At 42.1% G+C, this 16,084-nt stretch overlaps 1 protein-coding gene across 1 annotated transcript; it reads right to left on the bottom strand.

Annotated features, from left to right (window-relative positions):
- Window positions 1-225: 225 nt before the first annotated feature.
- Window positions 226-15,692, bottom strand: ecpas (Ecm29 proteasome adaptor and scaffold). The gene is made up of 49 exons (XM_020100394.2): window positions 15,584-15,692; window positions 14,643-14,773; window positions 14,089-14,205; window positions 13,669-13,787; window positions 13,331-13,480; window positions 12,992-13,169; window positions 12,610-12,749; window positions 12,428-12,506; window positions 12,213-12,332; window positions 11,987-12,072; window positions 11,800-11,875; window positions 11,666-11,715; window positions 11,505-11,571; window positions 11,252-11,374; window positions 11,065-11,168; window positions 10,718-10,841; window positions 10,533-10,613; window positions 10,218-10,434; window positions 9,869-9,960; window positions 9,601-9,735; window positions 9,330-9,501; window positions 8,911-9,083; window positions 8,683-8,784; window positions 8,360-8,483; window positions 7,832-7,977; window positions 7,379-7,433; window positions 7,128-7,242; window positions 6,924-6,992; window positions 6,693-6,810; window positions 6,433-6,600; window positions 6,061-6,140; window positions 5,730-5,835; window positions 5,524-5,571; window positions 5,304-5,422; window positions 4,770-4,920; window positions 4,609-4,674; window positions 4,370-4,459; window positions 4,068-4,134; window positions 3,889-3,980; window positions 3,704-3,770; window positions 3,401-3,598; window positions 2,917-3,128; window positions 2,789-2,832; window positions 2,500-2,692; window positions 2,238-2,385; window positions 2,023-2,128; window positions 1,782-1,870; window positions 1,628-1,699; window positions 226-1,119 (listed from the first exon to the last, which is right to left on the bottom strand). Exons 1-49 carry the CDS (start codon window positions 15,603-15,605, stop codon window positions 980-982), a joined length of 5,541 nt encoding a protein of 1,846 aa, XP_019955953.2. The 5' UTR covers window positions 15,606-15,692; the 3' UTR covers window positions 226-979.
- Between the last annotated feature and the right edge of the window lie 392 nt (window positions 15,693-16,084).

The raw sequence follows: 16,084 nt of genomic DNA, 5'->3' as shown, positions 1-16,084 counted from the left end.
AATGAAATTATTATTATAAGGTAATGCATCTGGTTCTAGGTTCTAACGTTAACACAAAATCTAAAGGAACACTATCAGGTGTTGCATTAAGCAGCAAAGCTTCTGAGCTTGAGATTTTCACATTATTTATACTCGATCAGTACATGTGGTTTCATACCTCTCCTCAGCACCTGACAAGTCTGCCACCGATCTACAACCACGCTGTGCTAAGACACTATAAAGTCATCAAATTACCAAGGTAGTTTTATTTCATCAGGGACAATTTCAAACAGCTATAGCATCACTTCGAATTTAACAGCAGGGTTTTTTTTCTCATTCTCAACATTTCACAAAATAGGCTTTCTACCAGCTCCTCCACCTTCACCAGCAGGAACAAACACAGGCGTCAGGACTTTGAGCTCAAAGTACACAAACTGTGAACCAGAGCGTAAAGTCTGTCTTCCTGCGTGTACGACCCGCTGATGTTCAGATAATTAATGAGTAGGCAAACTCACAACAGTAGTAAAAGTCCACACTTTGGGGCTACAGGTATACAGTGTCCACAAACCTAACAGATTGGTTTATATAGCATTTATTATCATCTTGCTGTCCATTTAAATGAACCAAGTTAAGCTTGACACGTTACAAAAATTAGCCTCGCCCTCCACCGGTGTCGCTGAGAGTCCAGACTCAGGGCAAGTTGCGTTAATGTGGTCTCTTCAAGCTTCAGTCATTCAGCTTGATTGGAGTGCTCTGTTGCACAGGTCAGTTTCAAAGCCCACAGGTTAAATGAATATGGATGCATGATTGAGGAGTTTGGAAATATCTGCGTAAAGAGACAACTGTTTTGGCAAAGAGGTCAGACAGAGAAGTAGTGAATGATTTGTGTTACTCATTACTATGTTAAAAGACATTGATGCTGTTTTCTTGCTTTGTACTCTGTGTGTATCTGTATGTATTTGGCGGACTCTATGAGCTCTCTCTTTATGTGCGTGTCTGTTCAGGGTTGACTCTGGATGTGTCGACGCAGCTCCTGAGCCTTATCCCTCAGGTCGGGTCTGCTGTCGGACTGCAGCGTGGAGAGGGAGCGCTGCAGCTGCTCCCGGCTCTTCACAGACACACAGTCCCACTGCTCACTCTCTGTTCACAAGAATATTTCATCAGTGACACATCAATAATCTCTGATATATATATAGAACAGTCCAAATGTAAACATTACGTGTTTGTATATTACAAGAGAGTAAACCAAAAACATTCATACTGATATTGAACATGAATTAAAATATAAAATCTTAGTATTAGAAATCACAATGGTCCTCCATCTTAAGCTACATCCCCTCTTCTGAGTTCTAGTTTTAAAACACACAAGTGTTGCTATGGGCATGACCGCCCTCCAAACTACTCCTGAGATTTCAAGCGTCTAAACAGATATGTTTGGAAACACTGATCGTGTTGCAACCTCAAGCCACACAGCTAAGACCAAGACTGGAAAGACTGGCAACAGGAATCAATTTGAACTGTTCAACTCTGTTCCAGGCAGAGAATATGTTACCTGAAACTGTATAAACATAATAAGCTCCACTCTTTTTGATGCACACTCACAATTTAGAACAGTTCACCATTAGAGAGTCATGACAAAAAAATGTACCTCCAGTTCTCTTTACGATCAAATCCACAACTGACAAAGCCTCTGTCCTCACAGACGAGTAACTTTTGTTTTCTGGAAAGGAAAAAAAATATGGTGATGAAACACAAATATAAAGAGTCTAATGCAAAATGCTTTGAGATTGTGGGGCCAGTACCTAACGGGTATGTGAGACCAGCACTCGTCTCTGTGAGGATCTGGGACAGTGTGTTAAAGTCTTCACTGCCTTTCTCCAGCAGCAGTAACCTACAGAACAAAAAGATTAACAGCTAATGTCTTCAAATAATCTTCAATTTAAAAATGTGAGCAGAAATCTATCAACTTGGAACCCTCATGATTAATTTAAGAAAAGAAAATATAAGAGAATGGTTGATAAGGAATTGTTTGTTGGTTCTTACCCCTGGAAGAACAACTTCATGGACTGTAGAACAGCCAGCTGCACTTTCCAAGTGCTTCGCTTGAGCTTTTCACACATTAGAGTGCAAACATCCACCTGGAAACGAGCTACACACACACACACACACTTCACATTAGTTTGTGAGTCACATCTCAAGATGTGCATTTATTAAACGTATTTTGTGAAAACAATGTTTATTATTTGACTAAACTTTACCCTGAGTCTGTGGGTTCTTGGGCCACGTCTTTCCCAGAGTCTCGAAAGCACAAAGCAAAGCTTCAGTCTGCAGCTCTTTCTCCTTCACATCTCTGTCATCATCGTCCTCCATTGACCTCGGGGACGCTGCACCGCTCTCTGGGCAGCTCTGTTGGGTTTGAAGAAGACAGACTGAGCACAGTCTTAAAACCCAGAAATGTTTTTAAATATGGCACCATTACAAAAACCAGGCAATACTAAATGAGAAGCTGTGATAACGAACCTTCTTGATAAGAGGGAGAAGGATCTCTGCCATGTCACTAAAGCGGTCCTCCTGGCTGCTGTGGAGCACATCTCCCGCACAACGCAAAGCGGCCATTTTGTACACCAGACTCTCTTTGCGGCATTCCTTCAACACAACCTCCAGAACCTCAGGGACAGTGGGTTGACCTGGCCAAGGCTTCTGCAGCTCGGCACTAAAAGCAACAGTAAGAATAAAAACAGTAAGAAAGACAGAAAGTGAATGTTGCCTTCCACATAATTCTGACAATAAGTGGGAGAATGAATCTCACCTGCATTTGCTCACCACTGATCCAATGGCTTTCAACAGCTCCTCCTGCAAGAAAAAAGAAAAAAGTTTTGCATTAATCACAAATATCAGTTTATTTTTAAGGTTAAATCTTGAATGAACAGTCATTACCTTGCCCGCCCAGGTGCGACCGGTCAGTCCCTGCATTAAAGCTGTGAGCACCAAGCCAAGGTGTGGTGCCACCAATGAGCCCATCTGCTCCTTGGCGACGGTTGCCATGGCAGCAGCACCCTGAGCCTTCATCTTCCAGGACTGGGACTGCAGAGCTTTCTGCGTGATAGTGATCAGCTCCGTCATGTAGAGTCTGATGCCTCCGAAGCTTCCTGGATTCAGAGTATAAAACGTCAAGTTATCATAATTACAATTCTGTTATCCTGTTAAATGTTTTTTTTAAACTTTCATTACACATTCTCATCTATTTTGATTGTATGTGACTCGTGCCATATTAGTTTGCCATAGTATTTTGTCCTTCATTGCTTGGAAATAAAACTAACTTTTGATTTGTTGATGAAGGCATTGAATAAGCACGGTGCTCTTTAATAATGACCAAAAATGTTTATTTTAAATCGCGTGTATTATACTGTATATTTCTCACCTGGGACATTCTCCTGCCACACCTCGGCCCACAGTGTGGCGTCATGGCTCTCTCCTTTCTCCTCATCAGGACCTGGAGCCTGATGCATCCCCAAGAAAGCTAACGGCAGGGCCACTCCTGCATGTCCCTTTAGCACATCCGGACTGTAGTGGCTGATGGCATGCACGATCAACACACACGATGACTTATACACTGGCTCTGTGGGTAAAAGAGGGAATGATGAACCAGAAAGAAAACAGGAGAGCAAAGTTGTTTGGTTCCATGCAGAAACTCGTTGTCATTTTACATTTTCTTTTGTCTCACCTTCTTTCTCCAAGTACCAGGTGTTGAGTTTCAGTAGTAGTTTCTCCACACTGCTGTCTTTTGCTGTCTGATGGGGCAAACAGGTATAAAAACAATGCTTTGTGAGTTACTCTGAGAACAACATATGTATATATATTAAGATATATATTATATTATATATTTATAAATTTACTTATCCAACTTACCCTGACTAAGTGTCCCAAAGCAAATGCAAATGCTTTCTGCACTACAGTGCTTCTGTCATGGACACTGTTCAGCAGGGCGCTCATCAGTTTACCTGGAAGCACCAAAGATTTGCCTGTTATTAGCTGATTTGCACCAAAAGTAAATACATGACAGGAACAGATGAAAACTTGAGATGTACCTGAATAAGGGGTGAGGTCCTGAGGACACTGCACCGTCAGTGAAACAATTACACTCGCACAGCCACCCTACAAAGAGCAGGCAAACATTAGCAGGTCAACTGGGAAAACTATACCTTTACTAATATTAGAGAGGAAAGTCAAGTCAGATGTATTCATACAGCTACAGTTAAGAACAACAGGAGTTGAGCCAAAAAGCTTTACGAAGGAAAAACATGGATGGATGTACAAGATATTGACAGGAAGATGTAAAGAATTCCTTTAAAGCATCAACAAATGAATGAATGATACAGGCGTGTCTTACCTTGGTGCCTAAGCCTACTCCACTCTTCAGCAGCTCACAGAGCCTCGGAACCAGCTCCCCCAGCACAGAAACATCAAGGTGCTGCAGACACTGTGCACAAAGACACACAGGTACAGAATTGTCAGGCTTTAAAGCAGAAACATCCACAATCTAAGACAATTTCTATTGTGTTTAGGAACCCAAAAGTCAAGACATGTATCAATTGAGAGACCAAAAGGATCATGACTTTTTCTTTTTACCATGTTAATGGTCTCCATCATTGGGGAGGACTTGGCAGCACTTAGTCTGGCAGCATCCATGGCGCTCTGGAATGACAAAATAAATAAATAATTCATGACGATGTGCAATCTAATCTGTGATAGAGTCTTTGGATGAGGATGCAGTGCATGTCTGAGGTTACCTTCTCCTGCTCCGTGGCTCGGAGGCTGAGGTAGTTGAGGACCTGAGGCTCCAGGGTGCTGAGGGCCTCCAGTAGGGCTGGGATGAGTCGGGAAGCGTGAGGCTTTAGTCTGGCACCGGCCGTCTTACTGATCTTCACCAGGGTCTGGATACTGAGAGGTTAAGAGAAGAGTAGACAGTGAACAATGTGGCACAAAATCGCAACCTGACATTCAGACGCGATTCTGGTGATTTTGATTAGTTACTCAAAACCAAATAAATTAGCAACTCATCTTGATCAGCAAAAAAATTCTGCTTTAAGGATCATATGTAAGTATCCTGTAAATTACAAAGTATCAGGTTTCATTTTGCTGGGGTGGACAAACAGACTGGGAGAGTTTTAAACTGTAATGGTCCAAAAAACAAGTTTGCCACCCACCTTATTAAACTAAACCATTTTGTATTCCCCTGAACTAAATCATTTGTTGCTTTGACATAATCAATTTTAAAGTCACATGGTAAAAAGGGGGAGGACATCGGGGGAAGGAGTCATTACCTGAGCGAGCGGACCTCTGACACATTGCTAACGATGCCTTTTTCCAGCAGAGTAGGTAACAGCACTGCCACAGTTCTCTGGGCTGCAGCGCCTGTAGACTCACACATGCGAGTACACACCTGGACAAAACAGAGAGAGAGTGTTCAAGGGACAGGTACTTGGATATCCACAAAAACAAATAGAAACATAAACACACAGGGCAGACTGCAAACATACTGACCTTACTGAGTGTTTTCAGTGTCAGGTCTGCAGCCTTCCTCACAGATTCCTGAAATGTAAACATGACACAGTAAGTGGACCTGTTCAAGAACTCATGTGTAATGACATCCTCAAATCTTTCATCATCCCATGTTTCAATCCTGGAACCAGTGATCACTGGTGCTCGGCACATTAAAGCAACATCAATTCTGATTATTTTCTACTAACCTTAATGTCATCGAGGACTCTGAACAGCACCTCCCACATTTCTGCAAGATGATCGATGAGGTCATCAGCTTGGCGCCCACGAACCAGGTCATTCAGGGCCAGGCAGCTGGTGGAAAAAAATAAACTCATCAGAATATATATATATATTTATATATTACAAGGTGCAACATTACAAGCTCAATGACTATATTACATGATTATAATGGTCAAAATGCTAAACGGCTGCAATAACTGCAATAATACAACACGATAATTACAACGGTCAGGACCAGTCAAGTATTCCTTTAATGGTTTTAAAAGTGTCAACAAAAGCATTGAGTGTGAGCTGTACCTGGATTCACGTATTCTCCAGGTGTTACTGGTCAAGTTGGTAATGACATCCTGCAGGATCTCCTTAAGATACTTATCCACCTAAGACACATCCAAACATACAGTATATGCACATTCATTCATTCAGTATGATCACTTCTGAAGATGTCACACATTCAAATGCAAGTTTAATACACTTACATGTGTATGAGTGTGTATGTTCCTATTAACTGCCAAGCAGGTTATGTTTTCACTCATGTCCCTTTGTGTGTTAGTAAGATTACACAAATGGATGCACTTAAGGGATTGATATCTATTACTGTGTGCAATTTGATTTGATTGCTGAGGTACAAGCTCTACTAAGATCTAGATCTGTACAGTTATCAACTCTCACCAGGGTCTTATCAGTGACCAAGGCATCCCAGATACTGGTCATGGCCTGACGAATGCTCAGGTTGGGGTCGAACTGGTAGCGGTACAGACGAGGCACAAGCTGGGGCAGGAATGGAGCCAGCTGCTCCCCGGCCTTGGCAGCAATCATGTGAAAACCAAAAGCTGCTCCCTGAAAAGGGAGAGAGGAGAGAAGAAGTCAGGTGGGAGGAAGGAGTACAGAACACACGTGTACTATGATGAGAAACAGGATGAACATGATACCTTGCGGGAGTTCCACATGGCGTGGTGATTGGCCAAGTTCATGAACTTGTAAACGAGATCTGGTTGGTTCAGGTCACTAGCCAATGAGCAGAGCTCCTTGTATGTGGTCAGGTTGTGGCTGAGAGGAACAATCAAAGCAGGAGAAAAAGGTTCATTTCTGCACAAAGGCTGTGAACCAAAGAAATACATAAAAAATTTCAAAAGCAAAAGTTGAGGTGATAGATGACATACCCATCAGGTGTTTTCCCCAAACCTTCCCCTTGGAAAACCTCTGTATCTTCCGCAACAACATGCTTCACTCTGTTTGCAAACATAAACAAGCATTTTAGATCATCTTCACACAAATGATCTACACTTCGCACTTCTTACACACAGAAATGTTGTGACTGTCTCTCTCGTTACATTACTTCCATCTCTGCTCAGCTAACCACTCACCTTTTACCAGTCATGAGCGTTTCCACCAGCGTGGATACCAGTTCATGCTGGTCGTCCTCTCCTCCCATCTCATAGACCAACCCAAGTCCTTTAGAGGCTACATCCTGGCTCAGCTCTAGAGAAAAGAAGAAAAAGAGAGATGGATGGTTGGATGGATGAAGAATTTATAGGGACAGACAGCAAGGGGCGATGCTTGAAAAGCAGTGGCTGGTGTAAGTTGGGCTGCAGATCAGACAGTGCTGTTGTCTTACCATCGGGATCTGAGAGAACAGAGATGAATGCCACCTGAATCTCCTTCAAATGAGACTGTGGAAGTAAAGGAGGAGTTTTTTTAATGAGAACATAAATTATTTGACATATTTACTGTTAGATCTGGCAGTCAGGTCGTGTATGGATCATTTTCAAATCCCTTATCTCAACAAGCATGTTATTTAAACACCCAAATGTAGTCAAATCATAATAGCAAAATATTATAGTATAAAACAAAATGTTGAAGCAGCAACAAACTCCCAAAGAGAAAGAGAAATAATAAGCCTACATTAAGCCACCTAAAATGTAACATGTTTAATGCTAGGCTTAGAAAAATAACTGTTTATACTACGTCGTACAGAGCGGGGCCTGCACCTGAACCAAGTTTAAAACTGCTCACAGAAACAGATACTGTTTGGTTTTGAAGGTTTTTAAAGAGTTGAAGATTGACCCACAGTGATTTCCTTGTGTTGGCTGAGTTTCTTGACCAGAGAGAGCAGCCAGATGCAGGCTGCCTGCCGGACATGGGGGTTCTGGCTGGGGATGTACTTGGACAGGATAGAGTTGAGGACCCAAGGAACCATATCATTGTTTTTAATGTCTATGAGGGGAAAGAGAAAAATGAAAATAATGTTGACTTAAGTTAGATGTTATCAGATCCAAACAAAAGTCAGAAATAAAAAAAATGTCTTACATATCCAATATCTGATTGTTATACACACATTATGTCAACTCGGGAGTCCAACTTGTTGTCACACCAGCACAGCCTTCATTAATTTGTTGTGTTTCACATTTGCTGAAGATTTTCAGCAAGTGAAACCAAATACCAACAAGCAGTGTAAATCTACTTCTGAATATTTGTTTGTTAACATGTCACTGTCAGAAATTCCCAACATCTCAAATACTTATGTACAATTTTCTTTCCAATTTTACACTTTAAACAAAGTGACAAAGTGAGGGTGGCCACAACTAAATGTACTGACTGTGTGGTGGGTTGTACTGGTCATCAGTGCAGGTCCACTGGTCTCTGGCAGCTCCTGAGCTGGTGCCAATTGCAGCACTGGTAATGGCCTCTCCAACCGTGAACTGAAGCTCCACCTGTTTGGCCTAAAATGAAAAAAGTGGCTTATTATTAACGGTTTCATAGCTGCTGGAAAATGTCAACTCAAAGACAAAGATTGTCTTCAGCAATCAATTCTAATTTCATTTGATATGCTTTTGAATAAATGTTTAGTTTTTACATTGTGTTTTAAAAGCCCTGTACAGCAAATGTGTATGCTAATGTCTGTCAGTACGGTTTCTTCACCTCCACAGAGTCCATGAGTCCTTGCAGCAGCTTCTTCTGATGAGGGAAGTCTCCATCTCCCACTGGTAGGTGACCTAAGGTCTGGATTGATCGCTCCTTCATCTGGGTCGCATATGTGAACAAGACAGACAAACAAGATGACGAACATGATGTGAGATACCAAATAATTAGGAAAAGATCAGTAAAACAAGATATCACAAGAGCCACCTCCTTCAGTGGTGTCGTTACCTTTGTGCTCTCCTTGCCGGAGGGGATACGAGCCAGCAGGTTTTCCACAATGGAGAGCTTGGTGAAGCCCTCACCCTCTGCAGGGATCAGCAGGGAGCCATTCCGGCCAATTTCTCCAATGGCTGTACAGGCTGCGACTGTCAGTAATGCACTACTGCTGTCCAGGTAGGAACCTGAAGGGACACACACAATCAATTGAGTACATGAACTCACAGACAGAAATACTCTATCTTACTTTAATTTGAGTAAAAAGTATTTTTTGTTTGTTAAAGGATGGAGATATTAAGAAATACATGTGTTTTATTTACATTGCACCACAATATGGGCTAATTTAACAGCATTTCACTTTACTCCAACAGCTACAACAGTCAATAAATAAACCCTAAATTGCAGGAAACGGTTGCACAATGATTACACACCAACTGTCTTAGTAGCCATGGACACAAGCGCATCGTCTTCTTCGGAGGAGAAGTTCATTTTCAGCTCCATGTTGTCTGTAGAGTCACCAGAGGAGGAAGCTTTCTTCTTGCTCATGTACCTTCCAACCATGTAGCCGAGAGCCAAGATGGCACCATGCTGAGTCTCAGGACTCTGTTGTTCATTCAAATGAATAAACATTGATACGTGATGCAATAAAATGATTTATAACATACAAACCATCTGGTGTTTCAAGAAGACAATGTCACATACGTGGTTGTCTTTGGTGATTTTGAGCAGGTTCTGCACGGCTGTCTGCAGCTCATTGCCAGTCATGGTGGAAACCACAACAGCATACAGCTGAGCTGCAAGCTCCCTCATGTCCTCCTTATTTGTGTTCATCATACTCTGGAGAAGAAAACATATGTGAACACGTGATTCATGGTTTTACAATATAGCTGAGGGATTGGACTAACTTTAATACAGTGGTGATGTCTGTCTCAATAAATACATTCCACATCTAAATAAACAACATACTCACTTTAATCCAGTCAATTTTATCAACAAATCTGGGAGCCAGTTTCTCTGGGCAGACTGACACCACCTCCAGTAGACAGTACATAACTGGGATTCCTGTTGAGAGATTAATTGAATCATTAATAATCCCTTTATAAACACCTAAACATGGACCCACTAATAAATTAACAACACTTGTAACACAGCCAAGTGTCATCATGTATACATTGTAGTGACAGTCTCAGTGGAAAAAACATGTTATATATAAAAGTCACTATGTTGAAGACTTCACTTTACGGGTGTGACCTGGTAAACTAATGAACATTAGCCTAATAGGGACATTTTGTTGTGTTGTGCCGGCTCATTTCTCTCACCTCCTACAGCAGAAAGTAGCTGCTGCAGCAGATCAATGTAGACGTGGACGGGATTTGCCTCAGACCCCTTTGACACTGACGGCTGAGACTCAGAGGACAGCAGTGAGTGGACGTAGCGGCCGATGGCCGGGGCATCATCCTGCATGTCTGCCAAACGTGTGGACATGGGCGTGGCCCCGGCACTTCGGGCTAAACACATCCTCAGGTAGAGCACGATCTGAAGAGAAAAAACATCAGGTGTCTGCTGCAGAAAATTCGACTTCTTTACCGATACACCCTGAATCTGCAAAGTTATGAATGTCACATCATATTTACCTCCCCAAACGCAGAGGGGTTGAAAGGAATTGTGGAGGTTCCAACAATGTATTTAGCTGGGGTCTTGATCCTCTGAGCTGCCTGAAAGTGACATATTCAAAAAGATAGAGGACAGATTATTTACTTTTAGAAAAATTGGCCACTTTTAATCTAAAAGGTAAAGAAAAATATAGCTAAATTCCTACCTTCTCCTGGACGTGGGCCACCATGTCAGGAAAGGAGGGCATGGGCTTATGTCCCTCCTTCTCCGAGCCCTTGGTAGGAAAAGCCCTCAGCACCCTCTGGGCCTCCCCAGCCACCTCCTCCCTCCTAAACACAGAAAAACAGCTCATTTTATCTCCCGAATCAAACTGGGAAGTAAACCATTGACACCCACTAGGGCTGCAGCTATCCATTTGTTTACTTATCGAGTACTGAGCTGAGCGATGCTGAGCCAACATAGGGACAAAACGAAGCTGTGAACAGACGGCGCGGCAATAAAAATATAACATCAGTAAACAGCCCAACAAGACTTCTGATTTTTAAAACTTACAGGTCTCCAGCAGCCAGCAGCAGCAGATATCTCGATGGCACATGATCAGGAGCAAACACTGTGCTCGCAAACTTCATAGCCACTTGGCGAACTTGCACCTCCGGCTGCAAAGACAGAACAATCAATTATCAAGGTTTGACATTCATTTTAACATTGATGTTTGGGAGTTTTCTTTTTCTTCACCCACCTTGTTGATGTATGCAGCAACCAGGGCCTCCATCAGATTCAGCAGTGCCCCCTGTAGGTTGGCATAAGCTCCAACCATCATGGACAAAGCTTCCTGAATGGCAAGACGAACATCAGGCTCCTCCTGCAGTAGACAACACAGTTGAGGAAAAGATTATATAATTATCTTTGAGTGCTGATCTTCCTATGATGTATTTGCTGCATGGAGTTTTCAATGCATCTCGTGTCAGATTCTTCACAGATAGTTCACTTACCTTGCACATGGACTCAAAAAACTGCTGTACAAGTGCAATATCCTTTGTGAACAGCTGTGGCATGCGGCTAGAAGAGGAGAGATAAAAAGTACAATATTTTTTATTCCTTTAATCCCACACAAAACGGATCATGGAAAAAGCAAATAATTAATAAATTATACCTTGCCAGCTTTCCAACAGCAGAGTAGGCAACACATAGTAGTTTAGGATCCTGCAAGGAACAATGATGTTCAGTGGGAAAAACGAAATTGTACAACCATGCAGATTAAATGCAAGTTGTTATTTGTTTTCTTACCTCCTTATATTCGTTGATGAGCTTAGTAAGACCATTGAGCAGCATTAGCCCCAAAGGTTTATTAGTATCAGGGCACCTGGAAAATTGAAGGAAAACTTTTTCAAGATGTAAAAACACATTTACTTTGTCATTGAACTAAATGTATCTTAAATATATCTAGACAAAGGAAAAAGTTAACTTTTCTTACACCATGCAAATGTGATGGACAAACTGCAGGGTGAGAGACAGCAGTTTGTTGTTGGTGTTAGCTCCAAACAGACCGTCATACACAACCTATGGAGGAGAGGGAACCAATGAGAATGATTCTACCATACAGAGACATGTCCTTAAAACAAATTTAGTCAGACTTAATGTGACACATCTGAAAATTCAGAAAACACACACATAGTCACAACCACGGACAAACATCGTACCTGGATATTAGCTGGAAAGCATTCTGCGGCTAAGCGTGACCGCAGAAGATGTGGCAGGATCTTCAATTTGACTCTTGTGCTCACTGGCTCGTGCTTCAGCTCCTGCTTAAGATTGCCACCCTATTGCACATAGGGTTCAGGACACACTACAGTGTTATATATAATGTTTTTTTGAAGGTTAAGTTTGAAAATTAAACATAACTGAATTTACAAACCTTTGTTTTAAGAGGGACATCCCCTAGATACACCTTGTACATCTTGTTGATAATTAGAGGATTGTTCCAATCGATGATGCTGGAAAATAACAAAAGAAGTGCATAAGATGGCTGCCATATACATATACAATATATAAAATATCTAGATATAAATAATTTTATTATGGAATTTCTTTATCTACCTCTGTTTGCTCTTCAACTCCAGATCAGCTGCAGTGGCAACACTGTGTCGTGTGTCACTGGAAGCCACCACCAGGTGAACCACTGTCTCCACCTCAGGGACTTGCCTCGCTTCTATAAATTTCACTATCCCCAGCTTACACTGTTGAAACAAATGCACATTGAAGCAGTCAGTAGCTGACAAGAAAGAAAGTACACAACACACTGTGCATCACCCTCAACATACAAACTCAAATCGCCATGTAGCCATTCAAATAAAGGGGCTCGGACATAAAGCTCTGAGTCAAGGTTCATCCAGCAATCAAACACAAATATAAACCCCTTAAAACGGGCAGAAACGTAAAACAAGACTGTCACCACTTATCCCCCAGCTTGTTATTGTACCTGCTCTAGTTGCTCAGCAGTCCACTGGGCCTCCCCAATCACCCTCTTGGCAGCATAGACACTCATCCCTGGGGGAGGTTGGGGGAGACCCTGGCCACCCACAGCCACTGTCCCATCTGCAGAACCTCCCTGCGAGGCGGAGGGTGCTGGGCGAGTTGGGGATTCATTCAGCACAAACCTAGAGAGAACAAATAACCACAATGCATCAAAGGAAACATCTTTACACTTTCACTGGAATTGAAACCATTCAACCATTGTTTCAAACCATTGAAACTCCATTCGGAGTCTCTTGCTCAAACATGACCGAATCCCCACACACATACACATACAGGAACTCACCCATAAGGCATCAGTAGAACATCCAACATAAACTCCAGCAGCAGCTGCATTGTCTTTGGCCGCTCAGATAAGTTAAATGGAGCTGCAATCTTGGAGGTGTCTGCAGGATACTTCATGTGGTAAAGAGTGGGGATCAGCAGGTGCATCAGGCTAAGAGAGAGAGCATGAAAGAGCATAAATACATGAAATAAACAATACAATAGGTTTAAATGAGTGACTGAGGAAGAATCTGTGAATAACTTTAGTCATGCATCAATCAAACAAAAACTCAAGGGTATCTGGGAAACCCACTTCCTTGTGCATCCTAAGTATGGACATGTAAGTGTGTCTCCCCTCACCTGTCCTGTTGTGGCTGTGGCTTGCCTTCCATAGCAGTGAGGAGGGTGGGGGCCAGCTCGCACTGTTTTCCGACCTCCAGGCGTGGGTAGCCCATTTTGATGTATATGATGGTGAAATTCTACAAAACCCAATAATCAAACAATCACCACTGAAGTTAAATAAAGAGTCAAAACAATCTAGAATCACTGATTATGTTAAATTTTAAGAGACCAAGACAGATACGCAGCTCAGCAGTTATCTTATTTTTTAACTTGTGTTATAATGAATCTTGAAATGTGCAGGAAAATTGAATTCTGCACAATACTCTCCACAGGCATGTCACATTTCAATAAAATGATGTTATCATAGGAAAGAGTTGACTTCAGTATCAATGGTTACACAACCTCCTCGAGACCTTCACTGTAAGACAAGACTCGTACCGTAACAAAGGAGGCGGCTGCAGGGTCTTGATACTGTACCAGCAGAGTTTCTACTGGCAGCTGAATTTTAGGTCTGCTTTTTATCCTCTTGTTCAGGTGAACCAACAACTCCATAACCTAGGGGACAAGGTAAATCAAGCCATTTAGTGGTTAAGCTACATGAAACAAATAAAGACTCACTGACAAGAGAGAAAGATTTAAGGATCAGGGAGTAAGTGATGTGTGTTCATTGATAAAGGTTTGTGGGTAAAAGTCAAGTAATCACAATCCACATATCAAATGGAGATGGCTGTGAATACAGATACACACTTTGATATGAATGGGATTTATGATGAGAAGCAAACATGCATGCAACCTGACCACACTACTAAAATATCAGTTTAATAACCATTCAGTGGAAAGCAGTTGTGTCAGAGAGACTTGTGTTTGAGGTGAAGGGTCTGATGGCAAACAGCTGGATTTATTCACGTCTCTATGAGCTTTAGCTCCTGAGCACAGACTCCAGAGTCACTGTGCTCTCTTTAAGGCAGTGAGAGAGGTAACACCCTTCTTACTTTCTTTCGCACGCCCTCCTGAACGCTGGAGAGCTTGAGGAGCACAGGGGGTAGGAACTTGGAGATAATGTCTTGTAACTGCTCGTCTGTTTCTGCATGGCCCAGGCGAAGGAACACGCGTTCCAGTTGATCTGTGAGAAAACACATTTTTAAATTTCGATGAACTCACATGTTTAATTTTCTGAGGAGCTTCAGTCTGAATCAGAAATACACGGCACATGGCATCAGTTTGAAAGAATAAATCTGGCATAGGTCATTTGACATTAGCTCTCCATTCAAATGTAACAGAATGAGCCACTCTGCGTGTGTGTGTGTGTGTGTGTGTGAGAGACCACATGCAAAACCAGTTTGTACGACCTTCAGCTTCATGCAGAGGAAAGTGATCTGAGAACAGTGAACTATAAACAGACAGTAGCTGATGCGTGTTGCTGCAGTTTGACTGATCTCATCCTGTCAGCTGCTGTGTGAGGGGAACCATCACCCAGCCCTGCCCTCCTTCTCTTGGCATGGCTCTACACCCAGCTAGCTTCCATCTCCTGACAGACTACCCACCCATATCATCGTTTCTTTACCACACACCCGGCTCGTCACTAACAATGACATCCTGCACAACTACTCCTCAACAGCCTCACCATTAAAACACGTGTATCGACACATTGAGAGTCCCTTCAATGAGGAAATACAAACAGCCTGCGTGATAGTTTCATTTTGACCATGACTGGGCAAACGGCCTCCTGGCGTTAGCCTACTAGCTAGCAGCATAGCTGAGAAGCTAGCCTCCGTTGCTTCCCCTGTTTTTAACTGAGCCAATTTTTATCTTGAATTCAAAAAACATCCTACACGTCGGAATAAAGCAGCCTCTCCCTTCTGAGTATCTTTAACAGCCACTAACGCGATTTTAAAAAGGACATTGTTCGCCAATAACGCAGAGAGAAACTTACTGAGCTCATCCTGGGCAGCCATGTTTGCAGAAAGCCGTCAGCGGCCCCCGCAGTTCAGTGAGTGTAACTGCACTCAGCTGGGCCACTCCTCAGTTTCATCATCCACACATCATGACACAGAAGCAGCTCATCTGACATCACACATGTAAACTGTGTATTACAGTTCCTGATCATACATGTTCGAATGTACAAACCCTACATGCTAATGCACAATATGACCACTAAAATACTCTACTACTTTACTGTCCTATTCTTCTTCTATTTGCATATTCATATTATTGTTACAAGCACTGTATGCATATGATTTATTATTATGCATACATCTATTGTTACTGTTGTACTGTTTTATGTAAATCACAATATAATAAAAAATGTAAGAAAGTATAAAAGCATTGAAACAGAAAATATTTGAACAAACAAAATGGTTGCAACATTTACTTTTATAATCGATGATCTGCAAATTAGTTTCTTGATGAATCGATTATATGCTTGGTCTAAAAG

Source organism: Paralichthys olivaceus, chromosome 8, assembly GCF_024713975.1.
Source record: "Paralichthys olivaceus isolate ysfri-2021 chromosome 8, ASM2471397v2, whole genome shotgun sequence".
Taxonomy (NCBI): Eukaryota; Metazoa; Chordata; class Actinopteri; order Pleuronectiformes; family Paralichthyidae; genus Paralichthys; species Paralichthys olivaceus.
The sequence above is the reverse complement of the archived record's forward strand: the minus strand, read 5'-3'. Positions and strand labels throughout refer to the sequence as shown.

Excerpts from the sequence above, each read along its gene's own strand:
- ecpas (XM_020100394.2), bottom strand. The coding sequence starts at position 15,605 with ATGGCTGCCCAGGATGAGCTCA. Across the intron at positions 10,435-10,532 it reads ACCCCTCTGCGTTTGGGGAG|ATCGTGCTCTACCTGAGGAT; the intron begins GTAAATATGATG and ends TTTTCTCTTCAG. Across the intron at positions 6,601-6,692 it reads CCATGTGGAACTCCCGCAAG|GGAGCAGCTTTTGGTTTTCA; the intron begins GTATCATGTTCA and ends CTCCCTTTTCAG.